The sequence below is a fragment of the Neolamprologus multifasciatus genome, chromosome 7 (assembly GCF_963576455.1).
Source record: "Neolamprologus multifasciatus chromosome 7, fNeoMul1.2, whole genome shotgun sequence".
NCBI classification, from domain to species: Eukaryota; Metazoa; Chordata; class Actinopteri; order Cichliformes; family Cichlidae; genus Neolamprologus; species Neolamprologus multifasciatus.
This window is the reverse complement of record NC_140445.1, coordinates 59655402-59677444: the sequence shown is the minus strand read 5'-3', so window position 1 is coordinate 59677444 and position 22043 is coordinate 59655402. Positions and strand designations below refer to the sequence as shown.

The window sequence follows — 22043 nt, the reverse complement described above, 5'->3', positions numbered from 1 at the left end:
AACCATAGCAGGATTTCAACCGGTCTGGGGCATTTATCTCTCGATGTGTGTATGTGTCGCAATATGAGTTGTAATACACTGTACTTTGTCATTTGTGTGCGCATTGCGGCTCTTTTACACAGCTTTCATTTATGACTAGATTTATATAAGCACTGATTATTCTACTAGTTGTGGAAATGTTACCTGTCTTTTTTAATTCACATATGTATGTTTTTAAAATTATTATTATTTTTTAATCATAGTGAGACGTTCATATCAATACTTTAATGATTGAAATGATTAATGATTTCATTGATACACCCACAAAGGTCACAATTTGCAGGACTTGTGCTCTGACTGCTGCTGCCTGCAGTCAACAAAGCCTAGGGGGCACTCCACGAGCCTATTTATAGGCTCTAAATATAACTGGAATGTGCAGGAGGGACGTCATTCCCAGGCAGGAAAATGATTTGGCAATCCCTTGTCAGTTTTCCTACGTGTTCACAAGGGTTCCTCCTGCGCACTGTATGTGCAGGCGTTCGTAACAAAAGACGGACACAAAACCCAAACTTATGTTTAAGGATAAAAGGAAAGAACAGCATATAGCATGTTTTTGTTTGTTTCTTGTTTTGTTTTGTTTGTTTGTTTGTTTTCTCTTTTAGTCGTGAGGATTATTGCCCATTGTATCAGAAAGGTTGTTTTAGTGGATTCTGTCTGGGACCTTATAGTAATAACATTAAATAAATAACATGCAGCAAACATAATACGTTCTTGTACCGTAAAATAATATGACGTTGTTTTTAAAACGCAATGCATTGCTTTCACATTGTACAACAGACACGCTAGAGGGCACTATTGAGCTCTCAATTCCATGTGCTGCTGGATTTAGAGATCATCTGTGAAACAAATGTGTAAATTGAGAATATCTGAATCACTTTTTCAATTTTGAATCACTTTTTCATTACTTTAAAAGATGCCAGGTCAGAGAGGTATAGGTAAGAGGTAACTTTACAGCTGAAAAAGACTATAATCAAATGCTCAAACGTATTAAGGTCGCATCATTCATTATGCTGTGAGCAAATAACAGTAATTATCATAATCTGTGCCTGGAATTTTACATTAGTGTCAGAGAAAAGGCTGCATTGTATCTACATCTCAAAAAAATATACAGTGTGTAAAACTAAGGAAGTAGTTAAAAGAGGGAAGTCTCAAGTTCCCTCTTTTCAAAGTCATACACAGTTCAAATGTTAATTGAACAACAAAAAAAACCCAAACCCAAACCCTCCTATCTACCAACGAAACTCTAACTATAGTTAACCGTCGTATCACCATTGAACTACACATATCAAAGGCACTCTTATTTGCAGACATGAAAGCAAATTTTGGACAAAAAGTAATTTCCACAGTGACAGGCATGTTCCAGCCACATGTTCATCAGTAAAATCACGTCCATATGTTTTTGGACAAAGATACAAATTATTAAATTTTGGTGGACAATTGTCATATTACATCTAAGCCTCAGAAAATGAAATGCTTTAACCCTCTCAGGCTCAAATTAAACTTTTTGTTTCTAATGCACAACCAAGTCCTGCAGTGGTACTTCCGAGTAAAAAAAACTCATAAAATATGTATGTGGGGTAATCAGGTTGTTAGTTTTCAACTGTTGCAAATCGGCAATGCCTGCCTTGAGAGGGTTAATTCTTCAATAGTTAGTCTTTTTTTTTGCTAAGCTAAAAATCTGTACTCAACTCAAATCTCGATTGTTTGATTTAGATTCTACAGTGGTGTCACACAGGGGCAAAACTACAAAAAACAATGTGTCACTCTCCAAGTATTTAACTGCACATTAAAGAAGCTTCTGTGCTATGACACATTTTACTCATTGTTTGAACATTTTGATGAAAACTCAATTTGAGCACTCAAAGCACTTTTTACTTAAGTCTTGTTCACACCTCACTTTTTTATAGGACTAAGGAGTTCTTGTCTAACAGTTGCACACACACAGTCCAACTGATACAAGGATATCTCAACACATGGACTAGAAGAGCCAGGGATCAACCAAGCGACCTTCTGATTGGTATGGTCTGCTCTACCACCTGAACTACCGCTGACCCCCACAAGTAGTGTCTAATTTCCATCAACCCTTCCAGGGCTGGACTAAAAAAAAATAACAACAAAAAGTGTTCCATAACTTTTTAGATCAGTATCCTATATGTTGGTCCTACAGTCAAAGTACCCAAGTGCATATCAGAATTTTAGCACCTAGCCATTGATCATAGGGTTGCCTTGTGCAGCTGGTGATATATCCAATGAAGAGACAGCTAATGTAGAATAAAAAGCTTGTGTACAATAATCCAAGAATATAAGGTGACTAAATATATATTTTAAAGATTACAATATATGTTGAAAATGATCTAACAGACCTTTATATATATATTTATATCAGACATTATAGGATGTGTTAACAGGAAACCACAAGTGTAACCAGTAACACTAATGAAACTGTATTTGATTTAGGTATAACTTACTGACACACTCCACTCTGCTGTGCTTTAGTTTTGAAAGCAATTTGGCAAAGATCAAATTGGTTATTACAAAAGCGATTATGCACATCAGTAAAATAAAAATGTATAGATTTATACCAAACCTCTGATGAAGTTATGTAAACCTCACCAGACGTGTTGGTTAAGAGCACTTAAACCACTGATTGCACCACTTCTCTGTCCTTAAGAATTTAAGAGGAAAGTCTGTTTTGTCACAAGAGGGCACTAAGCCTCCGTTTATACGTGGTCTCACTGCTGTAGGCTCATCTTCATCATTTGCATCAGTTTGCATGCATCTGCATGCTGTGTATTTGCAAGAAACTGAGGGAATGTAAATGCAGCCTACAAATTCATTCACGTGATTTCTAATAGGAATATTTGACAGTGTAAATGATGTTGTTTGAAAAAAAAGTGTTCAGAGCACCAATTTGACCTTTTTTCAGTTAGATGATACAATGTTGATTTATCAGCTCTTTATGTGAGCTTGCCTTTATGGTGTCTCAACAGAACTGGAAGTGAAACACGATGGTGTTTAAATGTCTATTTTCACTCTTTTGGTGCAGTCTAACTGTAGTTCAAAGCTTTTTCGCTCTCTCACGGGCAGATTTTCAGTCACAGCCTACGCGACCCAGTATTTCCTTATGTAAGAAAACCCTGCATGGTATTTTTCTTCTTCTTTTAAAAAGTCTGCGGATCTGTAAAAGTTGGCTGGAAGTCATCCTCCCCCTCACAGTGTATTGCAGCTTTAAAACAGTCCACAATGCCTTGCGGTGCGTCCCAGTTCCAATGCGATGTATTTACCAGCAGGAGTAATGAAACGGGGGAGAGGGGCTTTTTCCGCAGCTTATTGGTGAGACCGCAAAAGACTGTGTGCCTAGAGAGGACTGACACAAACTTTCGGACCGCGGATTGAAGCGTCAGTTCATCTGTTTTCGGTGGGTTTCCTTAGCCTCTGTTTTTTTTCTGTTTTCGAAACGTGACTTTGTCGCAGTTCGTTGGTAGTGATTTACTGGGCAATGCTGAAAAAGGAGGACGAATTTTGCGGAATTCTCTCCTCTACCTGTGTTTTCCCTCTAAACTTCAGTCCGGACAGGAAGGACTAACTTTAATCCAGCAAAGGTAAGACCGTTACGCAACGTTGATTATTCGCAGATTGCGCCGCAGCTGAGCCCGCTGTAGTTGCGTGTAAGGCGGAGATAACGGAAACATTTCTGTAGTAGAATTTAGTTGGGCTGCTCAGGACCCACTACAGCCCACTATCGCCATTTCTCCGGCTTCCTCCCACTCAACACCAACTACAGCTCGAGCTACACAAGCAGCTAGAAGGTGCTTGTTTTTGAGGTGTTTCAGCTCACAATGCTCCTTGCGTTCTTTCACGTGAATTTTAGAAATATTGTCAGTTACAATCATGTGACTCATGTTTGCCCGTGTTGTGTTGGCTTGCCCCGGGTTTTTCCACAATATCGGGTAAGCTGCAGCTTCTTCTGCAAATATGTCAAGCTTGTATGGTCTCAAAAGTATGTATGCATGTTTAATAATTTAATAATCTGCATATAGAGACACTTGGTTTATTCTGTCTAAAGCTCCAGTGCTTTAACCACATTGACACACACACACCAAGTGCAGCAGAACCAACCTGTAGAGTTGTTGCACTTGCACAATGTCTTATTCTCTGCAGCCTTGGAGCATTACTTGGGTTTGGTAGCGAAATCGAGTCATTTGGTGGTCTTTTCTGCATTCTGTAAAGAACCATGAAGACCAGGCTGAAAACAACCACCTACAGACTGGAAAAAATATATATAATTGGCACATTTTTTCGTGGCTGCCACTTCAGTTGCTCCTGTAAAAACCATTTGAGTTCTATAAACGCACACGCAACAGTTTGACTCACAGCTGCAGCTTTGCAAACCACAGTAACATGTAAAAGAAATTGGCCAAAGGCCTCTGGTTGCCCCGCTGAGCCGCCGCTGTGCTGCCCTGCTGCAGGAGCCTGCTGCTTGGCCCTCTGGCTCTTTAAAGCTGGCTAGTGAGCAGAGAATATGGCAAGGGAACAAAGGCGGCATTATTGCTGGCTGAACGTGCTGTCCAGATGTTCCAGATTCTGCCAGCACTGACCTCCCAAATGGGGGAGGTTGCTTCAGCGCTTAATAGTTTAATATCAACCAGACAGAAAAAAAAGAGAGAGGAGTAGCTCCAGGGCAAGGGGCCACTGGAGACATCCCAAGAGCTGTGGGTGCTGGGTGTAGCCTAACTGGATGGGGGTTTAATCCCAAACTCTCCTATCTTCAGAGCGAAAACACAAATTCTGAGGAAGTGCTGGAAACTTGTTTGTCCTTATTTTTGGGGTTACTTTGGTGGCTTGGAGCATTTACTTAAGGCACACACATTTAAAAAGCTTCACATGTAATAAGTATGTTGAATGCAATCCATTATCTTCTGCTACGTTTTCAGCGGATTTGCAATAAATGGACAACAACCATCAATTGGGAATCCTCAGTTTGAGCCTTGCAAACGCAATTTTTCTGACCTTGTAATTATTATTATTGTAGGTTCATGTTATTTAGGTGCCATTACCTACTGTTGTATTTTCCATCGCCACCAGTATCACTATGCAAAGGACCCCATAGCTTTCTTATCTCTTAGTCACGGCCTATTGGATTCTCACAGCCCAGGAATGCATACCCTGTATGTTATCAGTTTCCACTCTCCAGGATCAAGGCTTTTCTCTAGTCCTTACCATGCTCTGTGATGTTTACAGTTGCACAGGAATTGTACACACTCTAGGCTGGCATATCTGTGATCACGAACTTCTTTATCTGGTCATCAGTGCAAGATGGATAACTTTAAGCCACAATTGTTCCATGATATCATGTCTTACATTAATTAAAAACTTTTGCCTCACACAAGTGATTTAAGGCCAGGGATTATACTTGTTTATGTAGTTGTAGCGCTTGACTAAAAGGGAAGCAGTAGATTACTCCAGTTTGTTCCAACCCAGTCGCCTCCACAATAAAACCATCATCTGTCTCTGGCTGCTCACAGAGATCTATTTCACAACAGGTCTGCTACCAATTACAGCAGAGTATAAATTGCTGCTAATTACATGCTACCCCGCAGGGTGTGCAATTTGAATTAAAGTTTGGTAAGTAATAGGCTGGAAGGCTTAGAGAAGACTTTTGTTGCTCCAGTCTATAAGAAGGATCCTATTGTGTTTAGTTAACAGCAGTGTGGGGGAGGTTTAAATCTCAGAAGGCTTCTGCTATAAATCTTTATTAATAAAGATGCTGAATGCAAATTCCAGTAATATTGCAATGCCTGAACCTCTGCTAGTAGCATTGTTTACCACCTTGTTGAACAATGGTTAGCAAATATAGACAGGAACTGGAATTTTATAAGAAACATTTTATTTTATAGTCTTGTGTTTTGTTTTGTTTTTGCTGCTTTACAGGCCTTTTCCTTGGTGAAGCACACTGGCTTTGATGTCCCCTTGTTCAGCATACTGATAAAATGCACAATACACCTGCCAGATCGCGATGGCTGACAGACTGTAAATCCAAGACGCAGTTCCGTATTTAAGCTCTAACATTGAAACTCCTACAGTATTTCTGTGTACTGTATGTTACTGAAATGTGTTGGTTGTGCTGAAACACCCACAGGAGCATATGGTAGCTTGTTTACAGCAGCAGCCAGTAGAAGCCTTTTCCCTGCCAGCTTGGTGTGCTCCTGTAGGTCTGGAGAAGTGTCATCAGCAGCCGGCCAGGCAGGCTGCTCATTTCTGCTCGTCCACCTCACCACTCAAAGAAGACTTCGTCATCAGTCAGTGGTACTTAACCAATACCAGAGCGAAACAAATGTGAGCAGTCACTAAAGTCATTTGAGGTTGATGTTTTTTTTTATGCAGCTGATCTTGGCTCAAATGCGCTTAAGCAGAATTTGCAGAAATTCAAGTGTTTCTCTGTCTTGTGAAATGCTTCTCTGGCAAAACACAAGCTGCCCAAATCAGCAGGCGGGCATCTCCCCAGGCTGTGGCTTTGACTGGCCAGAGGAATGGAGCTTGCAGGGCTCAGGATGGCACTCTGCCCCGCACCGCTGTGCCTGTATCATCAGTTGGGTTTTCTGGGTTAATGGTAATGAATACAAATGTTGCAAGCCTGGACTAAACCAAGTGACATTTGTAAATTCCCCTCTGAGTCTTATAGAGCTTTTGCAAAGAAGAGGCCCTGAATCAGCCAGCAGATATTTCTAATGCCAGTGAAATACAAAGTGTTCCATGCAGTGGTCTTTTTAAAATCCCTTTCAGCCAGATGCCATTAGTCTGGAAGTGTTGCTATAGTTTTTTTTTCTTTTTTTTTTCTTCCAATCAGAATGGCTGATCACCTCTGGCTGCTCCACTATGACTGCTTTGCATCAAGACCTAATCAGTGCCTGTTACTGTTTCTACGCCCCCCTGGAAAAAGGTCTTTGAGTGATGGCAGAAAAATCTAAGCGTCTGCTTGTGTTGCCCGTTATTCATGTTCCTCTACGTCCTTCAAGCATTTAGATTCTGTTTTAAAAGACGGATAATAGCACTTTACAAGCATAATGTGCCGAGAATAGACTGAAACTAGATGACACTAGTGCACATACACACATAACACACACTGCATTGAAACTAGGGTTTTTGCTTTTCTGCTTTTCTGCTTTTTGTATTGCAGATAGGTACAAAATTCTTCAGTCAGTATTATGAAAATTGGAGGATTAAAAAAAATATATATATTTTTTAATCCAACACTTTGGCTGTTTTTAAATTTCTAAAAACATCCATCCATCCATCCATTCGCTTCCGCTTATCCTTCTCAGGGTCGCGGGGGGCGCTGGAGCCTATCCCAGCTGTCATAGGGCGAGAGGCGGGGTACACCCTGGACAGGTCGCCAGTCTGTCGCAGGGCCAACACACAGGGACAGACAACCATTCGCACTCACATTCACTCGCACATTCACACCTAGTGGCAATTTGGATTATCCAATTAACCTATTCCCACAAATTCCCTATTCTAAAAACAATCATTTTAAAAATATCAACTTAAATTTCTGATAGGCTTTGTGGACCATCTTTTAAAACAGTAAATATTATTAAGAAGTCTACTTCTGTTTCTCTATTCTTGCATACCATACCTTGTAGCACTGCACAACGTCTTGACCATATTTAGAAAAACAATTGGCGATGGTGACTTTGTGGTTGTGGACAGGAGATATGTGGGGCGTACAGGAGGTTTAACGGCGGGGGGTGAACAAAAGAACCTTTTGACACAGTCGTGTAGGTGCATTGAAGGTTAGATTCATGGAGAGTGATACAGGTCTGCAGAGAAAGTATGCATTCATTCGGTCGCTGTCCTTGAAGTGCATGTCGACGGATGCCTCCGTGTAGATTCTTGTTTCGTGTGCGGTGTTTTGTCACTGGTTATTTACATCTTTGTGGAAGTAACCAGCTTTCATAGGCATAGCCACATAGCTGTTGGTATAAATCAGTCAATGTTAATATTAAACTTCACGAGGATACATCTTTTCTTGTATTTAGCTGTATTGTTCCACAGTGGAGAATACGGGATTCTGTCAATACGATAGACATGCCACGGGCATTTTACAGAACCGTGAGCACACATCCAAAACGTATCTTTACTCCCCTGTGTTGTGATTCTTTCTTTCCTTTGTTTTAAATTACGTTTACATTCCTTCTCTGTTTCTGTCCACCCTGCATAACTGAGTTAATCTTTCTTTCGTCGCAGCTGTACAAAAGCAGGAACTGGCCTTGGGAATGTCTCCTGGCACTCTCTTCCTGCACCCCCAACCGACATGTACCTATTCATAGAGAAGAACAAAACAACAGCGTTATGGCCAGCTGGCCCTGGCATGCCAGCCTCTTTGAGTCACTCTCACTGGATTATTTCTTACCTTAACCTACTGCGAAAATAGCCACTCTACCTCCACATTATTATTTTTCCCTTCCCTTTCCCCCAACTGGGTTCTTGTTAACAAGTAGGAAGTATACACCTTTGTCCTTGAGTACATGCAGACTAAAGACTTCCTGTTTCCCCTTGTTCTCTCCACAGCGAATTAATCAGAGGGGCTTCCGCTGCCCTGCCATTGCCACCTTCAGTAATGTTGGGGCCAGCACGCAGCACCCGGCCCCCTTGCTTCTGACCCAGCATGGAGCTCAAAGTATGGGTGGATGGAGTCCAGAGGGTTGTCTGTGGGGTCACTGAGGCAACCACCTGCCAGGAAGTGGTGATTGCTCTGGCACAGGCCATAGGTAAATAATCCCTATTTTATGAAAGCTACAATAAGCACACCTAAAGAAGGTCATTCACAATTCAAGAACTGTCTTGCATCTCTTGATTCAAGTAGTGTGAATGTATTAGTATTGTCATGCATCAGTAAGTAACTGATTTCTGCACAAAAATGTCATCGTGAAAACATGAAAGGTTACACCTGCTGTAAAAAGACACTGATAATTGGCTAATAATAATAAATTATTTTTCTTATACATGTTGGCCAAAGCTTGAATAGTTTACAATTATTTTTTTTAATACCACAAACACTGAACAGACAGTAACTTTCATCAAGTGTATTTTTATGCGTTAGCCAACCCACAAAGCTTTAATCTTGGTTTAAATCCCCTAAATGCCGAGTAAGTCCTAATGAAGTGAAAAAACAGAGTCTCCTTAGCCTACATGCTAAGTCCCTGCAGAGATGTAGTGGGTCGTAGGCTTCATTGGTACTTCCTTAGATCTCAACACCCTACTCTCTCTTTCCATATGGCTCCTGCAAGAACAGGGGCACTTGAGCATACTGTATTGACATCACTTTCCACAAAGCCCAGGGTAGGAGGAGGAGGGGGAGGAGGAAGGAAAGTCTGACTCATCCCTCAGTCTCCTGCCAAACTGAGAAAGCAGCACTTCTGAGCCCCCTCCTTTGCTTTTTAACGCCATGTTAAGTGATCAGACATCAGAATTGATCTGGTGCTTAAACCTTTTCTGTCTGCACTCTACTACTAAGTGTTGCGTCTACGTTTTCCCTAAACAGCAGAAAGCAGTTTCTTTGTTATAATCATTGAATGAAATGTACTGTGAAAGGATTGCTCATTGAGCTGAAATCGCTTAATAACACCCCAACAATGCAGATCTGTGCAGCTCACATCCTGTTTAGGCTGAATGTTCTGTATTCCAGACAGTATTTTTACACTATGTTCAGATTGTACTCTATAGTGTGAGACTCAATGCTCTTACTGCAATTATAAAAACCACTATAAGGTGTTTCAGAAACCATGTAAATAAGCTGGGTGAAATTGTTAACTGGTATTGTTTATGCAGCCAGAAAAATCATTGCAATGAGGTCATCATTCTAATCTGTGTGTGCTAATGGTTTAAAGGTTGGAAAGATTGTAAACACCAATCAATTAAAACCACTTGCATAATATTTGTAGGTCTCCCTTGTCCTGCCAGAATATGGTGTGAAAGTGGGACTCTTGGCACTGGTTTGCTGGTCTTTAGGTAGTTTTTCCAGCATTTCCCTCCAATACCTGATCGGAATGGGATCTCTGGAGTTTGAATGCTAGACGCACATCTTTCAGACTTTGTCGTCTCAACATCCAGTTGAATATTAGGACCCAAGTTTTCTTAGTCAATGTTTGGTGTATGTTGATCACATCACGACTGCATTTCTATGACTTTGTTTTAGAGATTTTTCCTAGCAGCAGTTGTCACGTAAATGTAAATGTGCTATACTGTGTTGTTTTCAGGTCGCACTGGAAGATACACTCTTGTAGAAAAATGGCGCGACACTGAGCGTCACTTAGCCCCTCACGAAAGCCCCGTGGCTTCCCTGAACACTTGGGGCCAGTATGCTGGTGATGTCCAGCTGATCCTGCACCGCACAGGCCCTTCACTGACTGAAAGACCCCCCTCAGAAGGGCCCCCTCTCAGGGGGCCAGAACGCGGTCTGCATCGGCAAAGCCTCCCTCCGCTTGCAAAGCTTCGTCATCCCAATGATCGCTCCCTTCGCCGCCGTGAACCCCGCCGCAAGTCTCTTACATTCACTGGTGCACCCAGAAGCCTTAGGGAGATACTGAGCGGAGGCCGGATTGGTGAAGCCGAAGCCAAACGAAGGCTTCTTCTAGGAAACGGAGGAAGCCTTCACCATGCTGGACCCACTATCGGGACCACGTCCCCCAGCCTTTGGGCCTGCCGCATGGAAGATCTGGTCAGGCTGGTCGGTCTGCAGAGAGAGACTCTCAACGTGTTGGAAAAAAAGATTGAGGCCTATGAAGCTGAACTTCAAGTCTGGGCTGAAGGACGAGGGGGCCGAGGTGAAGGGTGCGCTGGGAACCCGGGTGTTGGTGGAGGGTTAATAGAGGAGATCCTGAGGTTGGAGAAGTACCTGAGGAAGAATGAGGTGGAGATGGAGGAAGAGGAGTTTTGGGCCACTGAGCTACAAATTGAGCTCGAAAGTGAGAGACAGCTGGAGGAAAGGCTGCAGGAGCTTCGTGGGCGTCTGCAGAGCTGTGAACTGGAGATTGAGGAGAAACTGGCAATGGTGCAGGTGTGTTGTATGTGGGAGCTTTTTTTTCTTTGATTGGATTTGTGGGGGGAAAATAAGTGTTTATCATTGTTTCAAAGGTTTTACAGACTTTCTAGTCATCTTTTGTTCCTTCCTTTTCCTGAGTAGTTTAGTTTCTTTTTTTTTTCTTCCACCTTCAGGGTGTAGAGGCAGGCCTGGAAGAAGAGAAACTGCAGAGAGAGCGGCAGGAGACGCAGTGGGTCAGTGAGGCTGAAGCTCGGGCTCAGGTCCTTAGGATCAAATCAGAATTGAAGGCCCAAGAAAGACAGGCTGTCCAGCTGGAGAGCAGTTGCAAAGCTGTGGACAGGTCGCTTGGACAGAGTAGCAAGAAATTGCAGGTGACTGATTTGAATGCAGTGTGCAAACTTTCTATGAAAACACTGCTGCAGAATGATGTAATTATAACACAACTCTATCAGCAAGCTCTTCTTTAGCACTGCTCCTCTAATCTGTGAGGAACAGTGATAGAGGAGTGCTGAGTATTACTCACTCAATTTAGAATCAATAGGAATCACTGATAACAAACAAGTGCTGATGTTTTTTTTGTTGTTGTTGTTTTTTTTTAATTAGTCAAACATTTTGAGCATTTGTCTGAACTGAAAGCTGTCTGAAGCTGCTGGTAATGCTTTGCGGTCCTCTGAAAAATAATTTCTCCCACTGCTGCGTTTTTTTTATTGAAGGACATGCAGCACGACCTGGAGCAGCTGACCAAGGAGCTGAGGCAGGTTAACCTGCAGCAGTTCATCAAGCAGACTGGCACCAAGGTCACTGTACTGCCAGCTGAGCCTGCTGAGGAAGGAAGTACCCACAACAGCCCCGGTATAGGTAATGAAATTTTCTTCCAAACATTGAATAAGTAGCTGTTTCGGGTCTTCTGAGGAGTTTTCTTTGGAGTAAAATATGTAACTACAACTCCGTATTGCAACGTGGATGCTTTTGTAGCCAAAGTGTGGAGTCTGTAACAGTGGTTTCATAAGCAAGTGCTTTGAACTAATAGTATGTCATAGTGCAGCGTGCCTTTGGTGGTTTTTCACATGCTTAACATGTGATCTCTTTTTAATGAAGTAAGAAAGCTGAGATTGAGTTTGCCTGTGCATTAATACAGTCAGTCTGTTCCATCGAGGCGCTCGTTATTCTGCTGCCTCGTGTCTTAACAGCATGCTGAGTGAAAATGACTCTGCTGTGTGTTTAAGTGTTTGTTTTCTTTGAGCTTAATCTCATTGTAAACTGTAGGGATTGTATTCACCTTGGACCAGCAGGTAGAGACTAACTGCTGAGGGCCAAGACTTGGTTTTAGGGATTCAAATTAGATTAGGTAGAAAAAAAGTATCTCGATGGCTCTCCCTCACCTTGTCCCATCAACTGACTCGTTAAACTGGGAAGGCAAAGGCTCAAGGCAAGGTTGCTAGGGAGCTCAGTATGCCCATGTATGTTCATAGGGAGCAAGAGTGAGAGTTCTTTATTATGTAGGATAAAAGCTTAAGAGTATGTTTGCGTGAGAGAAAGAGAGCGAGATTATCCTGCTGAAAACTGTGGTAGGTAAAGGGCTCAGACCTAGTTTATTACCCCCTTCTGTGGCAGTTTTAATCTCCACATCAGTCTGAATAAAGGGAGACCTAGTATCAGTTGTTTGCTTCGTTTATTTATTCTCGACTCCTTCACATCTTCAGACGTTTCTGTGGTGGGTCATTGGACCAAAGCTATCTCGTCCTACAAGAAACCGTCAGACAGCTGACACGTAAATTAAGAGCACTCAGTGAGAAAGTAATGCAACAAAGGAAATGAACCATCATCCAGCTAGTTGTTAAAAACTTTACGATACCAACCCACAGTTTGATATAACTCTTAAGTTTTGCAATTCAGCCTTTGTAAAAACATAAAAAAAACCAACCTCAATCATTTGTTTGATTTTCTGACCAAAGCCATTGGCAGGGAGGTCCCATGTACCCCCTTTGCAGCATTGTTCAGGGTGTCTGAACCGGGATGGGCAAGGGACAAGACAGAGACGCAAGTTGTGTCAATGACTACACTTGTGGCCAGAAAGCTGATACTTTTCTGCTGGAAGTCTGATAAACCTCCTACCTTCGAAATGTGGTTGAAAGAATTTGGAAATGTACTCCATCTGGAGAATATCAGGTTTACCTTGTCTAACCGAGAGAGTGTGTTTTATAAGATTTGGCAACCAGTCATTAGCCTGATGGATAAACTTAAGTGAAATATACTCTGTCTTAACATTTATGTATGCTGTATTACCACCTTGTTGACTTGCCGTCCACCTTCTATTGTGTTCTTTTGAGGGTGATTGTTGTATACTGCTCAATTATAAAATCAATAAAAATATATTTAAAAAAAACAAAAAACAACAACCTCAGAACCAAATGTATAAATGCAAAGGCATAAATATGATATCATAAATGTACTCCACATTCACACCTCCTTAAAAACTGAGCATTTATTTTTAAGTAAATAAAAACCTGGATTTCCGTTTATTAATACTGAATATTGAATCGCTTTATTTAAATGAAGTCATTCATCTGAATGAATTCCATTTACTGTGCATATAGTGACGCTGGTTATATAGTTTGGTTATACTGGTGGTGTAATAATGTATGCCACATTGGATTTGTGCTAATTGAATTGAGCTGTTTACACCATTGGATCTCTTGGATGCACTTCATGGTAATAGTTTCTCATTATGAAAAGTAATAATGGAGGGTTGATGATGATCTTCTTGTAACCTTCAATGCAGAGTGTAAATCAACAAAGGCTTTAGTTCCTGGCCATTAAAATTAACTGCACTGGCTGATTCTTTGCACGGCCCAGTCCTGCCCCCTGGTGCCCGTTTAGCAAAATTACACTGCATTACATCATCAGCATGTGTATGTTTTTAACTAATGGTTGTCATTTGGAAATCTCACCATTAAAATTTGCGTTTATTCATAAGCTTTGAGGCATTAGTTGATCATAAATCAAGTTTTAAATTTAAAAAAAATGCTAAATGTTAGTCTTTGATGCCGCTTGCCACAGTCCAATGCTTTTATTATTAAAATTTTGAAATGCACTTGATAGTTAGAGTATTGTTTCTCATTTTGGTGATGTTTTTATATTTGTTGTCAGATTTAGTGCCCCTGTCTGGCTCGTTAAAGCGCCCTGTGTCGACCCTCCCGATGCCCAATCATCTCCGGGCCCTTCACAGTCCTCTCAGCTCTGGTCTGAACCCAGAAGGCATCTATGTGTGAGACGGTTCTGCTGTGGAAGCAACACATCTCGCCCCCGTGCCAACAGCCAGTTTCACCCCAGAACAGTTTTGTAAGTTGATATTTTAGTACAGAATGCCTCCGTAGCACACTACTATGCACTGTTTTTGTGTTTTTCTCAATTAAGGCAACCTTTACTTTGAAGATGTAATCTTTGATTAAAAGGCATGGAGCACTTGGTAGGAATGAGAGATGGTTAGCAGCTATGGCATGAAAAAAAATGATAACGGAACCAATAAATTACCATGTAAACATCTGGCCTTTTGTTATAAACATATCCACCTGATGTACTCTCACTTCAGTACCTGCTGAATGATGTTTATTGTTTTCTGCATAGCATGGTGAATCAAAACTATTGCCTTTGGAATTTTGGCTATGTGAACCTATGAACCTTATGTCTTTAAAATCAGCTGATTCTTAAATAAGTGAAGGATCTACTTAGAGTAAAATTGTGAACAATCCATCATTTTGCATATCAGAATCTATTCCTGCGATCTTTGTTCAAATGAAAACTATGCACAAATGCTTTCCTTACTGTAGAATGTTGCATTCTGTATGCACCAAAATGACGGCTTATTGTAAATATGTTTTCTTACTTTTCATCTTTATTTAGTGGATTAGTATATTTTATTACCAAGCGGTGCATTTACCGTCATACCAATGCTGTTCCTCATTCCTGCAGTAATATCTGCACACTGAAATGGTGTTATTAATCCTTTTACACTGATTTTGTTTTTTGTTTGTGTTTTTTCTTCATTTTGTGTCCTCACACTATATTTTTGCCAAATGTGTTATGCTTGTTTTTCTTGATTATCATATGGCCAAAGATAGGCAGGTCTTGATGCATGATTATGTTGTCCATATATGAATGTGCACAGCAACCACACTCCATTTAATCTGTTAGTTAGATCTGAAAATGGAGGCATGTAGTAATAGGGTGGATAGTTCCAGCTAAGCTAGTGTGTCTATTAGAGTTTGTTTGTAACTATGCGCATCAAAATAGCCAAGGTATGAAGCCCTTATTAAGTAGTAAATCGTGTGTGACTGTGTGTGTGACTGTGTGTGACTGTGTGTGCACGCGAACACAAACGTGTGAACTCCTTGGGTTGTAGTCCAGCTGCTAATTAACATTAAAGTGCCTTATATCAATTCCACAGTGGGTGTATTCAAATAATGTACAGTAAATCTTTAGTGGGGCCATTTAAGGAATGAGCATAGCCAGTTTAGACCAAATGTGAGTAGATATTAGTGAGAGAAGCTAAAACGGCACAGCAGCAAAGAGTATATAGTATTTTTTTTTTCTATAGTTGTTGTTTTTTTGTTTTGTTTTGTTTTTGTTTGTTTTGTTTTTTTGTGTCCCTGTGGAAGGAAAGTACATTAGTTTTCATGCTTTTTTTCCCCCCCCTTGGTGTATTATTGTCACCATAACAGTAGTGCTGTAAAATGAAGTAAACATTAGTTTAGATTTATTACTTGTCATGCAGCACATTTATACTGTAGTTTGGATCAGTACTGTCTCATAGTTATGGTCGTTGTTTACAGCTGCATATCTTCTAGAAAAGCGTAAGATGTCAACTGTACATAACCTGTTTTTTGTTGTTGTTGTTTTTTCTTCTTCTTCTCTGCCTTAATATACTGCAAAGTGTTGACAGATGTATGGCTGTAACAGGCTGCTGATATGACATGGATTGCATGGTTCAATAAACCATCTGACAAAATTAAATGTGTCGCTGGTGCTTGATGTAAGTGTTAAAAACAGCCCATGGGTGTAAATGAAAAGGATTCTGTACTACGTTGTATAGTGTTTCCGCTTTTCACCAGTAGGGGGAGACATTTACTTTGTAATTGAGGCAAACATGGTGGGAAATGCTCAGAAGTTGGGTATGTTTACATGCAGTGTGGAAAAAGAATAATGTTAGAATATGAAAATGAGCTGTTTATATATTAAAAAAAAAAAAAAAAAAAAAAAAAAAATCTAAACTTTGAATCTAAACCTTCAAGGGTTTTTCTTTTTTTGTACCATAATTAAGACTTTTTTTGAATTTTGTTGTTGTTGGATTTATAGTGTGGGTCTTATTCCATCAGTAATGAAACGTGCATAATGAACTTGTTTATACCGTTACCAAGACTGCTTTAAAAAAAAAAAAGGGTGAGAAACTGGAATGCCATGTTAATATTAAAATGATATTGCTACAAGCCAATTAACGGCAACAACAAAGACGAGTTTTAACCTTGTTTAAAGCTTTTGACAGGTTGGAATGAGGGCCCCCTGTTTTTCTTCAGCCTGTACAGACAGACTATAATCTCACTTCATCACCCCTTTTATCACATGACTTTTGTTTAAAGCCTTGGCTTACTGTACATTCCTCTGCTGTGACCTGTCAGCTGATGTGTAGCATTACATTCCACCCATTGAACTTCTAATATTTTTATTATTCATTAATCCCATTATACTAATGCTGTCCAATATTTTGTATTGTTTCTCGTGACTCGTTGCTTATTAATAGACAATGACCGAAGCTGGATTTTATTGCACGTAAGACTGTGAAGACATGAAAAACTGGTGTAGAATAAGAAGTGATCTGCAATGTTCAGATTTTGATATTTATTTTACAACTCATCAGCAATAATTTAGAACAGCATATGTGTAAAGCATTAACGAAATGTGCAACAGTTGCTCAGTTAAATCTTTAAAAAAAATCCATAGACTTCTACAACATTGACAAAGACATGTATACTTCTTGATATATTCACAAAAACCTATTTACAAACACACATGCCACTTTATAGAACAGCTGATAACAGATCTGAGGCAAAAACCCAGCTGAGGGAAAACTACAAAAGCAATGTCATGTAGGCGAAATACAGTGAGAAATCTGAAAAAGCAGAACAGCACTATACTTGCAGGAATTATTTATAAAAAGAGGCCAGGATAAAGTTTTTAAAATGACCAGACTTTCTTTCCCAGTTTTAGTTCATTTAAAAAAAAAACAAACTATGGTTTTACATGATGATAGCACAGTATCCCAGATGATGACCTGATGTGTAGTTGGGTTCAGGGTTTTCAAACTTGATTGTGATTTTAACCCCTGAAAGAGCTAGAAATCAGTGTGTTTTTTGTAAAATCTGGCAACTTGGTTAACTCCCACTTTACTGCATGGAATCATCACAAAATATCCAATATCTCTTTTCATTGATGGAACAAAGTCTTCTTTTTTTTATTTCAAGACAACACAATAGAAAGGTTCAAAGAGAACTATAATGATTTACTTTAATGATGAGGTGACTTTTCAGGGTGGAGTGGGTAAAAGCAGAAAAAGTGCACTTAAAAGAGTAACTCAAAGAGCAATGCCATTCTACATACAAACTTTAACAGCTGGGAAAATACAGGTACATTCAATATCAAAGATCTTTAAGGTGCTATCCTACAATGTTTCCTGGAGGTACAGAAGGTCACTGCATCTCTGTGCAGAAATGCTTCAGTCAGGGGATGTACAATATGCTGGTCAAGCAAATCCTTATGAATGAAGGCTTTGTCTCTCCATTAATGGTTTTATTACATCTGTTTCTTTCTTCTTTTTCTTTCTTTTTTTTTGCCACAAGGATACAGAAAGCAACGGAAACCAGAGTAACTTTAGTGGGAGTGAAATGAAGGAATTTATGCATAACACCTCTCCCGTGAATGTATTACTAATGTTTTATTAAAACATGAGACTTTTATATGTGTTGTGTATGATGGAGATGCTGTCTGTGTATGTTCTGAAAGGGGGATGCGTTTCAGTTCTCAGGAGGTACAGTAATGTGCCTCCCAGCTTACCCATGCAAAGTTGGGGATAGATGCACTTCCAGGACCACCCATTTTATAGGCCCCATTTAGTGCACATTTACATGGTAATGAATCTTTCAGGTAATAATATTTACAGTCAGAGTCAGCCAAGTTATTAATAACCTTGGCAGAGGTCAGTTGCAACTTCATACATCCAAAGAGACTCATTGACTGGAATATTGCGCACTGCTGCAGTACTCAAAGTTTTGGCACCAATGCTGCCATGTCAAAATAGTTTATCAAAGAGGATAAAAAAACTAACTCCAGCACAACACGGCCGTGTAGTGTCAATCATTGTCGATAATCATTCAGATTGTTTAATCTAGCATAAGTGCAAAAGGCACGCGCCGTCACAACTGTCCTCTCTTTTGCCAAGATATTATACACGAGCAACTCTCCTGTGAAACCCCGTTTAAAATTAGCCTAATTATTAAAAAATGAAGATACATAAACTCCTCGAGAATGCGCAGAGAGGTAACGCGGACTAATTAGCTCCTCTGACACCCAGAAAACTGGTCGTGTGAGCTACTCTTGCTCTCCTGGGACGTGTCGCCTACGTCACCCTCTCCGTCGTCACTAGCGGGACTCTCCCCGCGCTCCTCAGGTGAGCCCTCGTCAGCCTCGAGTGACCCGTCGGTGTCTAGAGAGGGTGAGTCCTTGGACTGACAAGCGGCTCCAAAGTGCGCAGACAGGCCGGGGAACGCGGCAGCAGCGGCCGCCGCCGCCGCCGCTGAGGCGTGAGCGGGATATAGCCAAGGGAAAGGGGAAGCAAGGGCGGCCGCCGCAGGATACATGTACTTTTCAATGTTGTTCTTGTCGAAAAAAGGCATGTAAGAAGCAGCGGCTGAGGGGTTAATGAAGTAGAAAGGCATGCAAATCGGTGTCTGCTGTCCCACACTGCTTATTCCCATCAGAGAGTTCATAAACGCCACGTCGGGCCTGGTGAGGTCTGCGCCCCCTGCCCCGTTCCCAGGCCAGCTCATCTTTGGTTTTTTGGCAGCCCGCTCATCTCCGAACTCTTGCTTGATTTTCACTGCCTTTTGTCCCTGCGCCTTACTGCGCTCACATTCTTTATCTTTGCCGTCGCTCTTTTCTGCCTCGCCCCCGTATCCACTGTCCGTGTCTGTGTCATTCTCGTTGAACTCTCCACCTTGGGTCCTCTGGATGACGGGGACACAGTTGGCTTGGCTGTCAGATTTCTGACCATCCTGTGCGTCCCCGGCGGGCAGCTGGTGTTGTAGTGGCTGCGCGCCGGACTGGAACTGCGCCAGCACCTTGTGAAGGTGGTTGATCAGCTGCGCGCACCTCTGCTCCCGTGCCGTCCAGTTCTCAAACTGACTCAGGTATTGCAGGACCTCTTTGGCACAGGCCTGGAATCCGGAGTGGAACGCATCCAGATCAGCGTGAATGGAAGATTTCATCGACCGGTCTCCTGCGAAGCAAGGAGTTTGAAGAGTAACAGATCATTATTCTGTAAGATACTCATCATAACCAGTGACGAGACGAGGCTAGCGACTCAGACAAAGTGAACAGATGCGGTATTAATAGGAAGAATCTTGAAATACACAATAAAGCATCCAAGCTGAGTCTACTCTAGCTCCTCTTTCTTCAATTCTGCTCGTTCTGCTATTTTAAAAACGGAGATTAATAAAGTTTCCCCAAATCCGGTCAGTTAAATGATAAAAAAAAAACCATATGCATTTAATTATTGTCAAGAAGTGCAGTTTCTTTACAAAACTTTATGTATATGAGGATTGAGTTCGTTCATCTTACCATTCTGCAAAGCAATAATCTTCTGGTGCTGCTGCTCGGTGACAGCAGTCAGCGCGTTTAAGTGTTTCAGCGTTAACTCCAGGACGACTGCCTTCTCCAAGTGCCCGAGCGTCTGTGGAGAAAATCAGAGGTTGTGTTTGGCTGTTTACGAGGTCTCTGTCATGTAAAGCCATGTCCTGAGCACATATAAAACTTTTCATGATTTCGTGATCTCACCGACAGCTTGAGATGTTCGGGTAACAAATCCTTCAGCTGCCCTATACATTCGTTGATTCTGTCTCTCCGCTTCTTCTCTATCAACCGGTGTGGTAACTTGTATGCGTCCTGCTGACAAAATACGCGTGTTTAATTAATCAGAACAGGAACACGCTATTAACACTATAACAGTAGTTACAGTGTGTTTCATATCATTTGTGGTATTTTTAAGGAACAACTGTGAAAACAAGCTACATATTAGAAAAATAATATAAAAAAAACAACGCGCGCACCTTCCCACCATCCTCTCGCTTTATTCCTCTTTTGGATTTACACATGTAGAATGAGGGGTAATCCACCCTACGGACACGGGGAAAGTGTCAGATTATTCACCAGGTCGTCGTGACAGTTTATTAGGCATACTTTGACAGAGTTTGCCAAAAGCGATACTCACCCCAAGAAATCCGCGTGCTCCATGAACTGCCTGTCCTGTAAATGCGGTATTCGTTCATCCATCTCTCCTCTGCTGGTTCTTTGCTTCTTCTGAGCTTCTTTTGGGAATGTTTGTTATTCCAACGACCCACGCGCGGACGGCTGAGGCAGATAATGCACAGTGCGTGTCCTCCAGTGGAGCTGCGCGTCAGACTGATGTCTATAGTTCCCTGAGCTGCCACTTTGCAAAGCCGTCGGCTCTGTGGTTAGAGCGCACGCGCGCCTCCGGTTGGGAACAGCTTCCGACTCACGTGTAGGCTGCACCAGCACAAAGTCCGGTAATTAGACCTTGTCTGTAATATTGCAGCTATCGACGCTGCTTCTATGGCGACTTAGTCCAGGCCATTTTGACCAGGCTGCTGAAACGTGATTCGTGCGCAAAATGCAAAGGAGCAGACGCAGGCGCGTGGAGCGAGGCAGAATAATGATCCCCAGAAGCAGCGGTTTTGCATCTAGTTTTATGGGCTACAAAACTTCACAGCTCGTGTTTGCTGTGCAAGCGCTGAGCTGCCGGAGCGAGACACAGACTTCTAAACTGATCACGAACAGTCGCACTTCGGGAGATAAAAACAAGAACTGGTCACGTAACGTGACCGAGCCTGAACAGCAGACAGGTTATTGTGGCGTAAACACGGAGCGTAAACATGGGGGGTGTGAGCTTTTTAAAGTCCACAAAATGTGTGCGCTCGTGCGTTTTCATGCACCCTGCACGCTCTATGTACGTTGTTGTGCGACAGGATAACCTTAGTTGTACATCAATTCCCCAAAGCTGCGTTGTCAGTAACCATGGCACCGGCCCAGCTGTGTGCTGAAACACGTGCGTCGCAGTTCTTTTATTAGTCTCGGGATAAAGTTTTGTGACTTGTTAGTCCGACGTGCCGAAAATGATGAGTGATCACAGTCCCCTTCAAACACCTCGGTTTCTCGTAAGCCCGTTAGTTTTCTGTATTGACCGCGATAAACACGTGAAGCGTGAGGATTAAAAGAAAAAAAAAAACCTTTTATATATAAATGTGTTACTGCATGTTTATAGTTTAACCACATAAAGTTCATCTGTTACTGACACCTGCTCCTCCCTTGCGAACGTTAAAATGATCCAAAAACACTAAAATCTGCGCCACTGTAATGCCCTCACATGCCTTGTGATCACATTACTCGTTCCTGTAAGTCATGTGACACGTTCTGGCTGGCGGCATATGGTTGTCTTGTGTAACTGCTGACAAAGAATGAAACAGTCACTTGGCTCTTTAATGAAGTGTCACCTCCTCTGTGCTGGCTGTTCATTAACTCATACCTGCTGATCCCTCTCTGTACTTTCCCTTTCTTGTTTTTAATGCGAGTACACGAGAAATCGTCTTATTGTCGTAAGTTGGAATCCCCCTTT

General features: G+C 41.5%; 2 protein-coding genes across 3 annotated transcripts; one reads left to right on the top strand and one right to left on the bottom strand.

Annotated features, from left to right (window-relative positions):
* The first annotated feature begins 3277 nt into the window (after nt 1-3277).
* rassf8a (Ras association domain family member 8a) lies at nt 3278-16096 on the top strand. 2 transcript variants are annotated; one of them, XM_085168437.1, is made up of 6 exons: nt 3278-3457; nt 8611-8810; nt 10299-11098; nt 11257-11454; nt 11797-11941; nt 14234-16096. In XM_085168437.1, exons 2-6 carry the CDS (start codon nt 8708-8710, stop codon nt 14353-14355), a joined length of 1368 nt encoding a protein of 455 aa, XP_085024563.1. In that variant the 5' UTR covers nt 3278-3457; nt 8611-8707; the 3' UTR covers nt 14356-16096. The 2 variants fall into 2 exon arrangements, with proteins under 2 accessions (XP_085024563.1, XP_085024562.1); XM_085168436.1 differs by having other exon boundaries at nt 3278-3641.
* A 411-nt stretch (nt 16097-16507) lies between these two features.
* On the bottom strand, nt 16508-21181 carry bhlhe41 (basic helix-loop-helix family, member e41). Its single transcript, XM_085168438.1, has 5 exons — nt 20622-21181; nt 20461-20527; nt 20189-20296; nt 19973-20084; nt 16508-19631 (listed from the first exon to the last, which is right to left on the bottom strand). Exons 1-5 carry the CDS (start codon nt 20681-20683, stop codon nt 18688-18690), a joined length of 1293 nt encoding a protein of 430 aa, XP_085024564.1. The 5' UTR covers nt 20684-21181; the 3' UTR covers nt 16508-18687.
* Between the last annotated feature and the right edge of the window lie 862 nt (nt 21182-22043).

Coding starts and splice junctions, on each gene's coding strand:
- rassf8a (XM_085168437.1), top strand. CDS start 8,708: ATGGAGCTCAAAGTATGGGTGGATGGAGTCCAGAGGGTTGTCTGTGGG. Junction 8,811..10,298: donor TGCTCTGGCACAGGCCATAG/GTAAATAATCCC, acceptor TGTTGTTTTCAG/GTCGCACTGGAAGATACACT. Junction 11,455..11,796: donor AGAGTAGCAAGAAATTGCAG/GTGACTGATTTG, acceptor TTTTTATTGAAG/GACATGCAGCACGACCTGGA.
- bhlhe41 (XM_085168438.1), bottom strand. CDS start 20,683: ATGGATGAACGAATACCGCATTTACAGGACAGGCAGTTCATGGAGCAC. Junction 20,085..20,188: donor CCGAACATCTCAAGCTGTCG/GTGAGATCACGA, acceptor TTTTCTCCACAG/ACGCTCGGGCACTTGGAGAA. Junction 19,632..19,972: donor GATTATTGCTTTGCAGAATG/GTAAGATGAACG, acceptor CTTGCTTCGCAG/GAGACCGGTCGATGAAATCT.